The 17,483-nt window shown below is 42.8% G+C and overlaps 1 protein-coding gene across 3 annotated transcripts; it reads left to right on the plus strand.

Annotated features, from left to right (window-relative positions):
* The first annotated feature begins 343 nt into the window (after window positions 1–343).
* Window positions 344–16,954, plus strand: baz1b (bromodomain adjacent to zinc finger domain, 1B). 3 transcript variants are annotated; one of them, XM_046073586.1, is made up of 22 exons: window positions 344–1,108; window positions 2,459–2,575; window positions 3,802–3,946; window positions 4,697–4,889; window positions 5,006–5,127; window positions 5,377–5,574; window positions 5,662–5,850; window positions 5,967–7,287; window positions 7,607–7,768; window positions 7,962–8,100; window positions 8,191–8,354; window positions 8,471–8,585; window positions 8,681–8,779; window positions 9,067–9,244; window positions 9,556–9,741; window positions 10,099–10,246; window positions 10,489–10,617; window positions 10,794–10,941; window positions 11,522–11,637; window positions 12,487–12,626; window positions 12,771–12,877; window positions 14,944–16,954. In XM_046073586.1, exons 1-22 carry the CDS (start codon window positions 990–992, stop codon window positions 15,581–15,583), a joined length of 4,875 nt encoding a protein of 1,624 aa, XP_045929542.1. In that variant the 5' UTR covers window positions 344–989; the 3' UTR covers window positions 15,584–16,954. The 3 variants fall into 3 exon arrangements, with proteins under 3 accessions (XP_045929542.1, XP_045929543.1, XP_045929544.1); XM_046073587.1 differs by having other exon boundaries at window positions 5,997–7,287; XM_046073588.1 differs by lacking the exon at window positions 10,489–10,617 and having other exon boundaries at window positions 345–1,108.
* Window positions 16,955–17,483: the final 529 nt, after the last annotated feature.

The following is a 17,483-nucleotide window of genomic DNA, read 5'->3' on the forward strand; positions in this document are numbered from 1 at the left end:
GCCCAGACAATGGGTTCAGAAATTAAACTGATAATTCAAAGGGAAATGAATGTGGCATCCACAAATACATTATCAAAATATTAAAATGTGTTTAAGCATAAAAGACTAAAAATGGATCACATAATCTTTATTGTCATCAGCTGACCTCTAGCCTCCAATTTATATTCTATACGGGCGTGGTTTATTTGAAGGGCCTGTTTTAGACTGACAGGCAGGCTAGATCAGCTAATGAGAGACCGAATTAGACCAAATCGATGAGGGCGCTTCACTGAGGGGACCAATGAGCGTCGAGAGGGGGCGGGGCCTGCGTGCGACGCTGCTTGCTGCCGGGGAAACGGAGTACTGACGGCGTACGGACTTGTGCCGGTGGACTAGAAACTCCCGCCATTTCGACAAGGAATTAACCTCTTGATTGATCCAGGTTACTTTTCGAAACACTTGCTAACGCTGTTATCTGAGAACGAGAAGCGCTGACAGTACGAACATGCCGCTAATACGGTTGACTAAAAGAGAACAGGCCTAGTTTGCAAAGACTTGGGATTGTTACGTTACAGCGCGCCAGACCTCCCGTTGGTCTGAGCTTTTGGCTGTTGCCGCGAGTTTGATTTTAAGGTGATTTGCATCCTTTCATGTCCATCCTGAGGAGCTAAAAGTTCACCAACTATACCAAGGGACAAGTCTGGCAATCTGTTTTACATTTAAGACACTGCGTGAAACCAGCATGACACCGCTACGAGAGGAGAGAAGAAGGGTGCGATGAGGCGGGTGGCAAGAAGCGCACTGTTATTGTTTTGCAACGAGATAGCAATCCAGCCTGCTAGCTAGTGAGCTAGCTGCTACACGTTGAGTGCCGGGCCTGCCGGCTGTAACGTGAAGCGTGCTAAGATATTTCTGGACACACGGATACATGCTAAGGACATTATTGTATACTACTGCGCAAGTGTGTTGCTAGAAGTTTTAATTTTTCCGGTGCCATCTGTGGATTTGAAATGGCACCGCTTTTAGGCCGGAAACCGTACCCACTGGCTAAGCCGCTAGCCGAGCCACCAGGCCCGGGAGAGGAGGTCTACATCATCGAGCACACCAAGGAGGCCTTCAGGAACAAAGAGTATCCTTTAACATGATGCTGAGGCTCCACTTATCGAGCCAACCGGCATGCTGTTTAATGTAAACTGGGTTTGTCTACCTGGCTAAGTTGATGTTCACACGCTCACATGCACCGGGCTGGTCAAACAACGTAATTTAATGTTACCTGACATTTTCACCTCGTTTAGATTTCCTCCCGCATGTACACAGTTTACACTGGATGACAAGCTAGCTAGCTAATGTTTCGCGTTGCTAATCAACTCATTGCAACTAAGCTAGCTGAATATTTAACTAAGCAAGCTGAAAGATGCGATTTTGTTTGCCACATTCCTAAATTTCCACGCTTAGTTAAATGTAGAAAGCTGCATAATTGCGTCCTTTCACTTTCAGGTTTGACGTCCCGGCTGTCAGCTACTGATGCTAGCAGGGTTAGCTAGCACGGCTGCTAACGTTAGGTATCCCATTATGTCACAATAGCCCGTCGTCTGCTTCAACGGGCTGAAGATGCTGCTCGGCTGCTTAGTTAGCTGTTAGCACGCTAGCCTTAGCTACCGGTACATTTGTGATTGTTAAGTTTTCCTAGAGAGGACAACAGCAGACTAAGAACAGTTTACTGACTCGTGACAGCATTTTTGTGTAGATGGTTTGGTTCTTGTGTAATTGTTGGGTAACTTTAGCCACTTGTTCTGGTGTTTATCTGAAAACTTTAGGCGTCAGCGGTCAACTGTCAGCAAGATCATGAAGCCAGGAATGACGACTCCAACCGTGAGACACGTAGTGCTGAAAGTGGCCTTTAAGTTAGATGTTTTAATGACGTCCTAAGTTATTATAAATTGTAGTAGATTAGGATTCATGCAGTGACATAGCTGTTATTGACTTTACTGTTTGTATCTATCCCGAAATCTATCATCACTGCTTGACGAAAAGCTATGTGAAACACATGCCTCCCTTCTACCATACAGTATCCCGTCTAACACTGAGAATTTGCCCAGGAAGTTTCATGCACTTTACTGTTTTTACAGTCAGCAGATGTGACTCAGCCTAACTTTGTTACTCCCACCAAGACGTGTTTGGTTTCCCCACAGAACTTCTCTTCATGTTCTGTAGCCGGGAGTTATTTCCAGCTCCCCCACCATCATTATTCTTTCACAACACCCTAACTTGTCCCCAGTTTTGCATTGTTAATTATACCCATTTGCACGCATTTAGGTTTTGTAATGAAATGATGTCTGTGTATGCTGGGTGTCCCTTGGCCTCAGCCTCTTTTGAAAGTACTGACACTAATGTGGACCATGTATGTCTTGCTTGTAATTAGTGAGTAGGGACTGTTTAGCAGGTGGATATTGCAATTTCCTTTACAAAATGTCTACAGAGAGTACGAGGCACGCTTGCAGAGGTATGGTGAGCGCATCTGGACATGCAAGAGCACTGGGAGCAGCCAGCTTACACACAAAGAAGCGTGGGAGGAGGAACAAGAAGTCACTGAACTGTTAGTATTACATCCAATGTTTGTGTGCGTGTTTGCGATCCCATCCAAATTGTGAATAAGAGGCATTAGTCTACTCTCTCCTGATTACACTGCAGGGCCTATACAGATTATTATTTTATTTATTTATTTTTTTATGGACTGTGTTCTGTGAAGAATACACAGGTACAGTTCAGTAGATGGTAGCGCTGCAACAATTAATCTATTAGTTATTAACTATTAAATGAATGGCCAACTATTGTGAAAATTGGTTTGAGGCCTTTTTTAAGACGAATTCTTCGATTTCACCTTATTAAATGGGAATATTTTCTGGTTTATTCACTCTGACGGTAAATTGAATACATTTTGGGTTGTGGACAAAACAAGACATTTGAGGACATCCTCTTGGACTTGAAACACTGACATTTTTACGATGTTTTAAAGACCAAATAATCGACTATGAAAATAATTATTAGTGACAGCCCTGGTAGATGGCGGTGATTTGGATTCAGATGTCCAGAAAAGTGCTGGTTCTCATTGATCTCTGTATGTAACACATGCCCAGAAATACAGGTTAGTGTCTCCAACACAGACTCAGTAGTGTCAGGAAAGAGCCATACTCTCCCAGTGAAGGTCACAAGGCTTGCAGCTTTGCTATGATTGGATGAACCTGGTGCTCCTCCTCTCATTCTATTTAGAGGGCGTGTGATTGAGTCATCCTTGAGTCTGCAATGGCCTGGTGAGAGTTCCCATATCCTGATATGTAAAAGTGAAGAAGATAGCCCCAAAAATAGTTCAGCTGATCTCTTTCACTTCACTGTATATGTGCTGTCAGTGAGAGAAAGGTGAACCAAACCCAGAGCTCAAGTCACTCAGGATCACAGCCTGTATTTAAGCTTTGTCTAATTATATCAGCTAAGAGATTTTACTCCCCCTACTGGTCACTCTGAGCCCTTTGTTGCCCTGTTATATAATGCTCTGGTCCCTGTTATGATGGCATCTCAGCCGAACAATGTGAAAGAAATCATGTTGAATAGAGTGCATCACACCCATGAACAAATTAAATTTAGGACTGATGTAGCGATGGCCTGTTTTTTAAAATGCAGTCAGGACAATAAAAACAGTGTCTCACATTATACTGAAAAAAAGTCAGTCAAATTATGATGGGAATGCAAGACACAAACTACATTATACTGGGTTTGTTTTTTATAGTTAAAGCTTTACTTGTACTGACTATTTTCTGTGTGCAGTCTTCAAGAGGAGTATCCCACGTGGTTTGAGAAGCCGGTCTTGGAGATGGTCCACCACAACACAGTGTCTTTAGACAAACTGGTTGAAATGGCCTGGGTGGAAATCCTCACAAAGTATGCTGTGGATGAAGAGTGTGACTTCCTGGTCAGTTTGACTTCTTTCATTTCTAAACTTGTCTGTTATGTTGGCTGGTTACACATTAGAGCCCAACTGATACATCGTTATGCAGGTTATTTTCGGCGGATATGATCTAATTGCGGATTAATTGGTATATGTGTTTGTAATAGCCAATACATGGCAATTAAAAAAGAGAGAGATCCCTTAATGATTTTAAGAGTGTTGTTGTTTCATAGTTTGTCCATTAGAGGGCACTCTGCAACTCCTCTGTTGGCAACACTTGTTTGAAACCACAAGTCCACCACAAACCACAGCAATCAGCTGTTAAAAGTGCTATTAATAAAAAAACAAAAAACAACAACATTTATTTTTAAACAGCATTATGTCATCTTGTTGAGAATTCATTACTACACATAACAAATGTTAGGGATAATCTTTGTTTGTGTTAGACATCTCTGAAAGTAAGATGAAAAAAGAATATTGGTATATAGTATTGGTATGTATTGATATAGTATCGGTCTTAGAAATCTCATGTCGGTTGGCATCTATTACACATTATAAAAAAATTATGTTTTATTGCTTTACTTTGGGATGTATTGGAGAAGTATTAAATAAGTATTAATCAATGCACTAAAGTATTTCTGTGCAGTAAAGTCTATTTTGACTCTGCATTAATGTGAACTCAAAATGACACCCAATCTCAGTGGTAAACGGGTGTTTAGTTGAAAACTTTGTCTTGGTGTTTTCTGAGATGCTCACAATAATTTTTCGCTTCAGGTGGGGAAGGACAAAACTTTGCAGGTGAAGGTGGTGAAGATCCACCCCCTAGAAAACCCAGAGGGCGAGACAGGGGAGAAGAAGCTTGAAGGCGCCTGTGACTCACCATCCAGCGATAAGGAGAATGCAAGTCAGGAGAACCAGAGGAAGGAACCTCCTCCCAGAGAGGAGGAGAACAGGAGGGAGAGTCTCAGTGAGTACCAATTAGTGTGTAAAAAAACAAGTTTTGAATCACATAGAAAATGTAGTCATGCAACATGGATAAACTCCTTTTTTTTTTTTTCTTCCTATTGTTTCACTTCCTATCAGGTGACAGAGCACGACGTTCACCGAGGAAACTACCCACTGCCATGAAGGAAGAGAAGAAGAAATGGGTGATGCCAAAATTCCTTCCTCATAAGTACGACGTGAAGCTCATCAATGAGGATAAGGTTTGTAAACCCAGCCAGAAAAAAGTGTAAATGTATTTTCCTCCTTGATCCCAGAAAAGAATTTTTCTTTTCTTTAAAACCTTTGATCGTATATTACTCTTTGGCAGATTTCTGTGCTACAGTTGATTATTTTTGGCATCTTTGTTGATAATGGGTGTCTCAAAATTCCACGTGTGGTTCATGATCTTTTGCGCTTTGCATTTTGATAAGAAATTGAAGCTGAATCTTCCTCATTGACTTCTCTCATAGGTGATCAGTGATGTCCCAGTCGACAGTCTTTACAGAACGGAGCGCCCTCCAACCAAGGAGATCATGCGCTACTTCATTAGGCATTATGCTCTGAGGCTTGGCATGGGAGAGAGCGCTCCCTGGGTGGTTGAAGATGAACTGGTTAAAAAATTTAACCTCCCCAGCAAATTCAGTGACTTTCTGCTTGATCCACACAAGGTAATTTTCTCATGGTAGTTATTTGCATTTTACATGATTTCAAAAGATTTTTGCTTGTTCTTGGCTCACACTCTTGTTTGTCCAAAGTTTTTAGCAGAGAATCCTTCCACTAAACGTAAGAGCTTGACATCTCCAGAGGGTAAACCTAGCAAGAAGCTCAAGACCTCTGACACACCAGGAGAGGAGTCAGGAAATGAGAAGGGAGAGAAGAAAAAGAAAAAGAAGAGAGACTCGTTAGGCATGCCCCTTTCTCCGACGATTTGGGGCCACATGCAGGTTAGATCGCTTGAATGCACATTATCATATATCAGTTAAGATCTTACTTGACGCTTGTGGGGTATCCCTTGAAAGTCAAGGCTTTGCTTAATGACATCATATTGTCTGTATTTCAGAAAATAAAAATGAATGGCTCTCCACTCAAGGTAAAGAACTCAGGAACTCCAAAGAAAGGAGAAGGAAAAGGCTCGGCACCCTCCACTCCAAAATCAAGCAGAAAGTCTGGGGAAAAGAAAGAAGGAAAGAGAACTGGAAAGAGCGGCGATAAGAAGCTCAACGTCCTCAAAGCTTCTAAAAAGGAAGGGAAAGCAGGCGCTAAGACACCGAAGATGAAGCAGATGACTCTGCTGCATCTGGCTAAGAGCACTCCTGCTGGGAGCCCTAAGAAGAGAGCCCGTAGTAATAGCATGGGTACGCCTAAACTGGGGAAGCCACTGCACCCTATGGCTCTGCATCTCCTTCGTTACTATAAGGAGAACAAGGGCAAAGAAGACAAAAAGAACTCCCTTTCATCCCTCATCTCCAAGGCTGCGAAAACCTTGTCCCCAGATGATCGGAACCGGCTGCCAGAAGAGCTCAAGGAGCTGGTGCAAAAACGCTGGGAGCTACTGGAGCAAAAGAAGCGGTGGGCGGCCATGAGTGATGAGGAAAGGCAGGAAGAGATAAAGAAAAGGCGAGAGGAACTCAAAGAGAAACTGCGAGAAAAGGCCAAGGAGCGACGCGAGAAGGAGATGCTGGTCCGCCGTGAACAATCACGCAGATATGAGGACCAGGAGATTGAAGGTGGCAAGAGTCTGCCGGCGTTCAAACTCGTAGACATGCCCGAGGGTTTGCCCAACACTCTGTTCGGTGATGTGGCTATGGTCGTGGACTTCCTTCACTGCTATGCAGGGCTGCTGATGCCGGATGACCAGTATCCCATCACAGCGGTGGCTCTGATGGACGCACTGGCTGGGGAGCGGTCTGGCTTCCTCTATCTGAACAGGGTGCTGGTGGTGCTGCTTCAGACGCTGCTGCAGGATGAGCTGGCAGAAGGTTACAGCGAGCTCGATGTCCCCTTATCTGAGATCCCCCTGACCATGCACTCTGCGTCAGAGCTGGCACGTTTGTGCTTGCGACCATATGATGCTCACGGCGAGGAGAGCGGCCAGGGCTCAGAGGACTCTGGTGCGCTGGGCGGCTTTGATGACGTGGTGACCAGTGAGTTCTTGGATAAGCTTGAGACAGTTGAGGTGTTTGAGCTGAGCCCAGAGGAGAAGGTCAGCCTGCTGGTGGCACTGTGCCACCGCATACTAATGACGTACTCTGTTGAAGACCATGTTGATGCAAAGCAGCAACGGTCTGCTGAGCTGTGGAAGGAGCGTCTGGCAATGCTGAAAGAGGTCAATGACCGCAAGAAGGAAGAGAAGAAGAAGCGAAAGGAGATGGAGGTCAAAGGTAGGTGGAGACCACCAGAGATCTACCTACAGTTTTTTAATTTAGCATTGATTTAATTAAGAAGATTTAATGATTGAATGACTATGATTTCTACTTCTTTCTTCACTCAGTTTAAGTGCTCTAAAATCTTATATAATGCGTACAAAATAGCAAGACATCTTGTTTGGTAACGTATTTATTATAAATTTTGATTATTGTCAAAAAGTAAGTGGAAAATAAACCTTTTAATAGTCTTTTATTAATATCCTCACTAATATGAATACAACTTTTTACCAATATATTAATAATTTTTGTCTCTTTATTCCCCCTGGTGTCACAGGTGAGAAAAAGAAAGAGGGGGCTGCTAAGAAGGAGATCAAAAAAGAGGTAAAGGTGGAGCCGGAGCCAGAGCCAGACGACATGATCAGCTCAGTGAAGAGCCGGCGTCTGATGGCCATGCAGGCCAAGAAGGAGAAGGAGGAGATGGACAGACAGAACAAAGGTCAACAAACAGATAATTCATCTCAAAATGTGGTTTTAAAAAGTGTGATGGTTTACTGGATTGTGTGACGCATCATTTTCCACCACTGAGTAATGTCATTTTGAGCACAGGCAGCGGTTTATCATTAATTACTGAACTGATTTTTCAATCCCTATACCTGGCTCTTATTTGTTGCTGTGTTATTCCCCCATAGAGCGCATGGAGAAGGAGGCTGAAGAAGAGCGGATGCGTAGACAGAGGGCTGCTACGGAAAGGGCCTTCCAGGATGGTATAACCAAAGCCAGGCTTGTCATGCGCAGGACCCCGCTGGGTACTGACAGAAATCACAACAGGTTAGTGCTGCACACGTACGATGAAAGAGCACAATCGGATAAATTAAAATTCTTTTAATAACTTTATAACCATGGTTTGCTTTTGTTCAGGTACTGGCTCTTCTCTGACGTGGTTCCTGGGCTGTACATTGAGAAAGGCTGGGTGCACGAAAGCATCGACTACAGCTTCACCCCTCCACCTGAGGACAAACCAGCTGAGCCTGAGGTAGAAGAGGAAGAGGATGGTGGGTCGACCATCACTCAGGATTCACAAGGTACCGTACCTGAACTTACTGTCATTAAAATTTTAAAAAATTTAGATTGTTTTACTTTTGATATCGACTTGAATATATAAAATGTTATAGATGATTAATTACTGTTTATGTTGTAGGAGCTGAAAAGGATGAGGGCAGCATAGATGGTGCGATTAGTGAGGGAGCCCAGCAGGGGGCAGTAGCAGACATCTGTATAGAAACTACTGTTCCCAAGCAGGGACAGAACCTCTGGTAAGAGTTTTGTCTTGCTGTCTGTAAAAAGATGTAGTCAAAGGAAATGGATTAGACTATCTTTAATTCTGTTTCTTTTCTGCCTCTGAATACAGGTTCATATGTGACAACACTGCTGAGCTGGAGGAACTAGTGGAAAGTCTTCATCCTCAGGGAGTTCGAGAGAGTGAACTGAAGGCGAAGATAAAAAGCAGGTGCAGGCACTCTCATCATAAGAGATGATTGCTTTAACAAACATGAAACCATCCAGTTTAACTGCGCTGCTAAAGCATTGCTTGTTTTTTACCAGCTTTTAGAGATCTGTTGGATTGATCCAGAAATGCCTTTATTTTGGAATGAACAGCATCTACAAGAAAGCATGTACAATGCTAGCTTTCAAAAAAGAGGGAGACAAAACATCCAGAGCTGGCAATCATGTTTTTAACAGCAGTGATGGAGTAAATATGTAGCTGAACAGAAAGCTGTCCTTTCCATGTTTCAGATACCAGGAAATCCTCCACTCCATCCATCTGACCCGCAAGGGCAAGGTAGGCCTCAGGAGCTGTGATGGCTACACGGAGCTGCTCAAATACCTGCGCAGTGACATACAGGAAATAGCCTCGCGACTCCAGAAGGGAGGCTTGGGATACCTGGATGATAACATAGACATCGAAGATCAGGTGATTAGTTTGTCTGACTACATAAGATATTACTAGCCCTGGAGTTTCAACATCGATGTTCTCTGAATACTCAGCAAAGGATACTTCCTTTATCTTGGGGTCGAGTGAAAGTGTACAGACTTCAGTCAACACTTGTCTTGACACTTCTGTCAATATTCATCCATGTCAGGGCGTAGGCAGGAAACATAAAGAGGATGTATTGTGTTTTATTACACAGTGATGTGTTGATGGTTTTATAGCTCATGTAGTATGTCTGCGTTGGTAATTGTGATTCATTCATACAGTTTTTCCGTTTCATCCTCATTTTGCAGTTGAACAACATGGAAAGCTTGAAAGAGTTTGGCGAGTGCATCATCACTATTCAGGCCTGTGTCATCAAAAAGTTCCTGCAGGGATTCATGGCCCCCAAGCAGAAAAAGAAGAAAAAGCAAGGAGGGGAAGAAAACAGCAAGGCCGAAGAGGTGGACGAGGAGAAGAGACTGGCAGAAGAGGCCAGGGTAAGAGAAAAGAGTGCAATATTAGTGTTCAGTTATAGCGTGTGTCTCTGTTAACAGGGACCATTTATTTAAAAAGAATGCTGAGATGGTTTGCATAGGTATTTAAGTCTTTGTAATTCTCATTAAGCTACATTAAAGACAAAGCACTATATATGTGTGTTGTGTGTGTATGTATATGTGTGTGTGTGTATGTATATATGTATATATATATATATTGTAATAAAAAAATCTACATACGTACGAAGAGTAAAAAGCTGATGTTTGCCTATGAAACACGCTGAAGAATAATATACAGGTAGAGCTACCACCTCTGAACTCTTTCTTAAAATAAAGACTTTACTGGGTTTTCCCTCGTAGGTAGCGACAGCGGTAGAGAAGTGGAAGACTGCTATCCGAGAAGCCCAGTCCTTTTCCCGCATGCACGTCCTGCTGGGAATGTTGGACGCTTGCATAAAGTGGGACATGTCTGCAGAGAACGCTCGCTGCAAAGTCTGTCGCAGGAAAGGTAAGGACTTTTTTCAACTGCCTTTGGTCACACAAAAGGAAAATTAAATAAAATGTACATCACATGTTATTTGCAGCCAGTGAGAGCATTATGCCTTTATTCACATAAAAAGACTTTTGTTGTGACACAGCTTTTTTTTGTCGAGAGAGAGAGAGAGAGAGAGAGAGAGACACCTTACTAATAGGTGTGCTGGACTTAGCCATGCTACACTACTACTCAACGGTCTTCTGCCCCCTGTCTAGTGTTCAGGCAGAGCCCATCTGTGCTGAGGCTGACGGAGTCTAAGCCCAGATCCAAACAGTGCAGCCGCGGCAGGTTCAGTAGTGTCAGGCAGGTCTACATACAGAACTGGCAGCTCCGCAGTCCAACAGGTGACCCTGTAGTGCTAAAATGACAATAAAAACGTGGTTACTTGCACAGGAAAATGTGCAAGATCTTTGCCGGCCTTATCAGGGAGTGCTGAGCAGAAAGAAGACAGGAACAACAGAAATGTGGGGACACTGAATTGATGAATGTTTAGTTCAGTCCTGTGACACATCTCTTCTAGGTGATGACGAGAAACTCATCCTCTGTGATGAATGCAACAAGGCCTTCCACCTGTTCTGTCTGCGACCGGCCCTGTATCGCATTCCTAGCGGAGAGTGGCTGTGCCCGGCCTGCCAGCCCACCGTGGCCAGACGTGGCTCACGCTCAAGGTAACTGTCCTCCTCATACTGCTTGGGTTTGTCACTGTCCTTCATTGAACATATAAATTGTGGCACTACATCAGGGTAACTATAGAGTTCATGTCTCCTCACTTATATAAGAAGTAGCGTTTAACTTTTGTGCCGACCAAGAACTGACAAATGACTTAACTAATTCATCCCTCACTCTCTTGGCAGCCACGGTTTACACTTTTTCTCACAAACTGTAGACAAATGATGCTGGATGAGTTGTTTTCAGGTTACCTCTGCAGGTCTCTGATCTTTTCCTCTTGTTTTCTAAAAGACAACGTTCTTAAAGCTGCAGTTGTACTAAAGTTTTATTGAAGCCAGGGAGACAACTGTAGTCCTTCTCCCCTCAGTGTGCATCACCTCAGCCCCAAAATTTAAGGAAAAGTATTTGTGAGATTCTGACGTAGTATTTCGGCATTAATATGAACCCAATGTACGTAATAATGTCCCCTAATTTAAGAAAGCCTCTGCAGTAAATCCTGCCTCTTCTCTAACTAACTATCTTTATCATTCATATGATTTTTTTAATTTATTTTTTTTATGTGCAACTGCTCCATTGCAGGAACTATAACCAAGACACCGACGAAGAAGAGGATGAGGAGGAGTCTGAAGAGGAGTACTCTGAGGAAGATGAAGAGGAGGAGGAAGAGAATGACTACAAAGCCATGGGACACAGCTGTGAGTATCAGCGAGAGAAAATTAAGCCCAGGTTTCACAAAACTGTCTCCCCTCGAGGAGGGTTTTTAAAAAGTAGACGTTGGTGTCCCACATCAGTAGACAGATGGTGATAAATATGCTCAAAATGTTCCATCCACGTTATTGTTGATAATTTATATGTAAATCTGGGACCTAGCTTTTGGATAATTCGATTTGGTGGTTTGGGAATGAGAGGAATGCTGACCAGGAATTTCGGCCCCTGTCTCTATTGTCTGTGTGTTGTCATGTAGCACAGCTCAAGTCTGGACCTTTTTGCTTTGAAGCCGCGTCTCACTCTGGCTTCACTCTGAGTATGTGGCAGGATGATCCCCTCTGTCGGTTCAAGCCTGCATGTCAAGCAGAAAGATTAAAACGTTTCATGCATCATTGCTGAATAGTTCCCGAGAGGATCGCAATGCACTTACGACCAGAGTTATTTTTCTCATTTCTAGTGTGTCTGGGTTCGGCACAAATGTAAATAATAATATAATGAACAATTAAGCTTTCATTTTACTTGGTATTTCTTATTTCATTAGCAGATTTGGGGTATATTCGTAACATTTAATACTCTCATGGTGCACGTAGTGAACCTTTCAGCCAGTAGACATATTTTTGTGCACTTGTCAGGAATGCTTAAACATCACTTTCAAACAACCTTATTACATTAATTCCCTGTCTACAGGTTGTGTGACATGAAAGTTAATTTTGGTCAGATTTTCGTGCTACCATCCCTGTGCCTTTTCAGCACTTGCTCCCGTTTCCTTCAGGGTTTCTTAAATTGTTCCTCTGCTGTCTTCTTCTTGTCCTCGTCACCTCATTATTTCTCTACAGTGAGACCAAGGAAGAAAAATAAGCAGTCTTCGTCTCGGCAGAAAAGTTCAAAAAGTAAACCCAAGAAGCAGTCGTCTTCAAGTAGTCAGAACAACAAACAGAGAACTGGCCCCAACAGCCCTGCAGACATTGATGAACTGGTAAGAAACCCCCCAGGACACTGACACGTAAATCAGGAAACACATGAGGGCAGGAGTTCATTGACATTTCAGCAACCTGCAGACATTTGTTATCAAAATCTTCATTGAGAGCATAGTCAGTTTTGATTTCTTTCGTTTCTGCAGGTGCGACAGAGCGCTCAGTCAGGAGTAAGGAGGCAGGCGCTGGAGCTGGAGAGATGTGAGGAAATCCTCAAGAAACTGACAAAGTTCCGCTACAGCTGGCCTTTCAGGTGAGCAAGGAGCATAATCTGTACATGTATATCCAGTTTATTAGCTACCCTGGAGCAGCGCCCTTCATTACATTACATTAACTCATTTGGCAGACGCTTTTATCCAAAGCGATTTACATTTGAGGAACAACATACGAGCATGTGGCTTCATATCAGAGCAAGTGGTTTGGTTGGCTACATGTCCATCTCAAGATAACAACAGATAGGAACAGGAAACTGTATCATGCTAGGCAGCAAGTATGATCTTATATCTTTTTGTGTAGTTAAACAGAAATGGGTAAATTTAGAAATAAACAGCATTAGGGATGGGGTTTGTTAATTTTTGATACCTTTTTATTGAGACTGCTTAATGATCCGATTCTTTATTGATACCACTATCGATACTTAATTAGAGGATTAGACTTTAATATTTTAAAAACAGCTAAATGTTGTTTCTAGAGCAGCAACATTAATTGGTCTTACCTGCGTGCAGGTAACGTTACCTGGTCGAAAGAGGAGCGGGTGGTTTGTCTCAGCCAGCAGCTGAGTTTACAACAATGTGCCAGATTTTAAGACTACAGACCAGTCTATGCTATAACAGCTTTCTGTTTAGCTTTGGCTAATTAATAAGTTAATAAGCCGGGTATCGTTCGAAACCGGTATCGATTCCCAGCGGGTGAAACACTTATTAGTCCAAAAAGAGACTTGACTTGCACTTGTGAAGATCTCTGGCCTGCACACCCTAAAAAGGATGGCAGCACTTGAACTTTGAGTAGTTTGTTGACCAAGTACTTTTATACTTGAGTAGGTTTGTCAGATGGTAATATTTACTTTTACCTGAGCAATTTTGTATGGGTGTACCACTGGAAGAGCCACTGAAAGATTAAGATACGGAAATAAACCTTTAATATGTTGCTATTTAGTCTGAAACAACATAACCAGATCACCCTAGATGAAATATTTTGCAGTTAGGGATGAAACTATTACTGGTTTAACGAGAAACCATGGTAAAATTCCCGACTGTTATTATTACCGTATACATTTTAATTACTGTGATAACCGGGTTCAGTTACCGGGCTGTTATAAACTCACGGCAAATACTGTCCAGCATCAACCAAAGTTAGCGACGGTCTCCCTGAAGCAGGCAGGCATGCGCAGTGTGCAAATGTTTGTTTGGGTCAATGACAACACAGTGGAAAGTCACTCTAAAGTCTGGTTGTGTATTAGTTTTTATGAGAGTGCTGAGGGAAACTCGATAGAAGAAAATTACCTTATAGCGAACGCAGAGTGAATTAACTTTTAGCTTTGGTTTGTCTCTCTGACTTAAACGGCTTGAAAACTGAAGCTCTTAGTGTTAGCTGCTCTTGTAAAAATGATACGCTGTGTGTGTGTGTGTGTGTGTGTGTCCTATGTCTGCAGACTATTCGTCCACTGCACATGATAACTCGTTACGCAGTTTAGTCAACCAACCAGCATATCTTGTTCATTTTAAATCCAGCAGCTGTCTAATTGGTTGTAAAAGTGTTGGAACAGGAGAAAAGATATAGACTGCTGTGTTTGTGTCAGTTGTTGGGCTCATTGCAGTTACTATCACTGTCTTCTAAAGACTTGTTTGTTTTCATGTAATTGTGCATGGAGTCATTGCATTAACTATATGATATAAAATCTTGATAATGCACACGTAGATGGTTTTCATACATTTACAAAAGGTATTGGCTGTTTTAATTGGCTGTTGAAATGGTTTCTGTGTGTTGTGTGTATCAGTACATTTTAATATTTTTTTGGCACATTTTTACAACACCGTGATAATACTGATAACCGTGATAATTTTGGTCACTATAATCGTGATATGAAATTTTCATACAGTTTCATTCCTAGTTGCAGTTGTTCTCGTATAAAAGAAAATAAATCATTTTCTGCTTTTACACTTAAACATTCCAGAGCTCATCTTAGAGACTTCCCCACGTGTCAAACTGAACATGCTAATCCTGTTTATGTTTGTCATAGAGTACATGGACATATCCTACTACCTGCATGACTGGTGAATTTTTATGATCCTTAATGTAAATGCACCTCTCCTCTTACAGGGAGCCTGTGTCTCCGGATGAGGCAGAGGATTACTTGGATATCATCTCCCAGCCCATGGACTTCCAGACGATGCTGGGAAAGTTCAGCCAGGGCTCATATCGTAATGCCCAGGACTTCCTGGAAGACTTGAAACTGGTCTTCTCCAACGCAGAGGAGTACAACCAGCAGGGCAGCACCGTGCTCTCCTGCATGGTAAAGACGGAGCAGACGTTCACAGAGCTGCTCCAGAAGCTGCTGCCTGGCCTCAGCTACCTCCGCCGGCGCTCACGAAAACGCATCAGCCGAGCCCCTGCAACATCCGAGGAGGAGGAGGAGGAGGAGGAAGAAGAGCAGGAAGAGGAAAAAGAACCGAAGAAGATGCAGAATGGCAAATCCAACAGGAAGAAAGTCAGAAATGATCGGGGACGGAGGGATGAGGAAAGCGACAGTGATGAGGAGGATGAGGATGATGGCAGGAGGAGAAGTAAGCGGACCTCTGCCACCTCAGGCAAGAAGGATTACAGGGAGCAGGATAGCGATGGCGAGCGGGACACACGGAGAACTCGTCAGCGGGGAGGCCGGGGTGACGCTGGCGGGGTTAGCAGCGATGAGGACCAGTCCAGCCAGCAGCGACATTCCAAGAGACAGAAACGCTCATGAAGTCCAGTGTGCTTTTTTTGAAGGGGGGGGTCTTTCTTTGCTTTAAAATTTCTGTCCCGCTCTTCTAAAAATGATCAGGAGCCCCCCACGGTCTCCTCCTCCTCCAGCCAGCGGGACTTAATCCTCAGAAGGACTTTTTTGTGTTATTGAATTTCTGTTCATATTTTGACAACGACAAAAGAAAAGTGATTTATATTTGTAACATGTTTAATATTGGTGATGTTTTTTTCTTTGTTTGTTTTTTTCAACCAAGAAAAATGAGACATTTGCGATAACGGAGAGGTCCTCATAGCTCTTACGACTCTTTTTGATTTGAATTTCAGTTCAAAGTTTGACAACCTCACGCACAAGTGTAATTTGACTTGAAATGTTGTCCTTTGAACTGTTTGTTTTTTGTTTTGTTTTTTGCGCTCCCCAGACACCAGAACAGTGTAATGTGAGATCTGTCTTCACTCCTGACACACGTAGTCCAGCCATCACTTTACTGGGGTGTTTTGGGATAATTAAATCTAGCTGTAAAATGTTTGTCCCTCACACAAGTCAAGTTGTTTTCAATGACACAAAGTACTTCTTGTTAAAGAGAGCCGAACTCCTCCGGGGACGTCTGTCTTGGTTTAAAAACAACGCTGATGTGAATTTTTCCTGACACCTGTATCTCTTATTACTAAGCATCTTGACACCAAGATTATCTTTGGTCAAATGCAAGTATATAGATAAACATGATAGTATTTTAGTAGATGTAGTAAAAAAAAATAAATAAAAAATTCCAGTCCAGAGTTGTCAAAAGCTGGGTCGAGACTGCAGATCACACATGTAGTCACAACACTTTAGTGCTAAAACACAAGTTTCATCTCAGCTCTTGGTGCCATGATGTTTTCAAAAATAGGGGTCCGACTTTGGAGTCTCATTCTTGGCGTGTAGAGCTGACCAGCCTCTCCTCCTCTGTAGTGCCCTGCCACTTTAAAAGAACCGGTACCTCAATGCTCTGTCAGTTTGCACTCCTCCTGTGTCAAGTGCACCTATTATGCCAGCAGCTGCAGGACCATACTTTATTGAAATTATGTGCATAAACATTTGTAAACAGTGTTTAAAAAAACAAATATGACGTTTGTTAAGAAAATGGGCATTTTTGAATATTTGATATTTTTTGCACATTTTATTTGGTATTGTAAATGACAACTTTGTTAGTCGATCTTAATCATATCCAATAAATCGCAAGTTGAAACCAGGGCTCTCCTAGTCGACGCGGAGAACATGTTGGACTTATTTTGCTTTTGTCACAGCAGAAATGGTTGAACTCGTCACTTGTACATTTTGTAAAAAAAACACCTAAAGCCCCTGCCACTGATTAAAATAATTTAGTGACACACATGTGGGTGAAAACTGCTCCTTCCCTGCGTGCCCTGGCTCAGTCACCAGGTGGCGCTCTATTCCTGCATTTTGAGTGCTTTTTTTCCCCAGCAGTTCATCGGCAGCAGCTGTTAGCTGGATGGGTGTAACACCTGGCGTGCGTGCGTGCGTGCGCGCGTGCGCAGTGGTATGAAAGGGCATGGTGAGCTTCATAGTGCTTGGATGAAAACTGCTTCACCAAATTTATTAAAATTTTGACTTGGACACCACACACTCACTAAACGAAAACTTTTCAAACGTGCTGAAATTCCTGTAGTTTGTGGGGAGGTTGCCAGCTATGTGTATATAAATATATATTTTATACACACACACACACACACACACACACACACACACACACACACACACAGACAGACACAGACACGCGCTGATATGGCAGTGGTTGGTTTGCCCTCTTCTGTCTGTACTGTGCTGTTCTCCTGTGTTTCTCTAGAGCGGTTATCCAGACTCTACTGATTTCATTTGCGCCCCCCCCCCCCCCCCCCCCCTT

Source organism: Micropterus dolomieu, linkage group LG17 (assembly GCF_021292245.1).
Source record: "Micropterus dolomieu isolate WLL.071019.BEF.003 ecotype Adirondacks linkage group LG17, ASM2129224v1, whole genome shotgun sequence".
NCBI classification, from domain to species: Eukaryota; Metazoa; Chordata; class Actinopteri; order Centrarchiformes; family Centrarchidae; genus Micropterus; species Micropterus dolomieu.

Excerpts from the sequence above, each read along its gene's own strand:
- baz1b (XM_046073586.1), top strand. The coding sequence starts at position 990 with ATGGCACCGCTTTTAGGCCGGAAACCGTACCCACTGGCTAAGCCGCTA. Across the intron at positions 2,576-3,801 it reads GAACAAGAAGTCACTGAACT|TCTTCAAGAGGAGTATCCCA; the intron begins GTTAGTATTACA and ends TTCTGTGTGCAG. Across the intron at positions 10,247-10,488 it reads CAAAGTCTGTCGCAGGAAAG|TGTTCAGGCAGAGCCCATCT; the intron begins GTAAGGACTTTT and ends CCCCCTGTCTAG.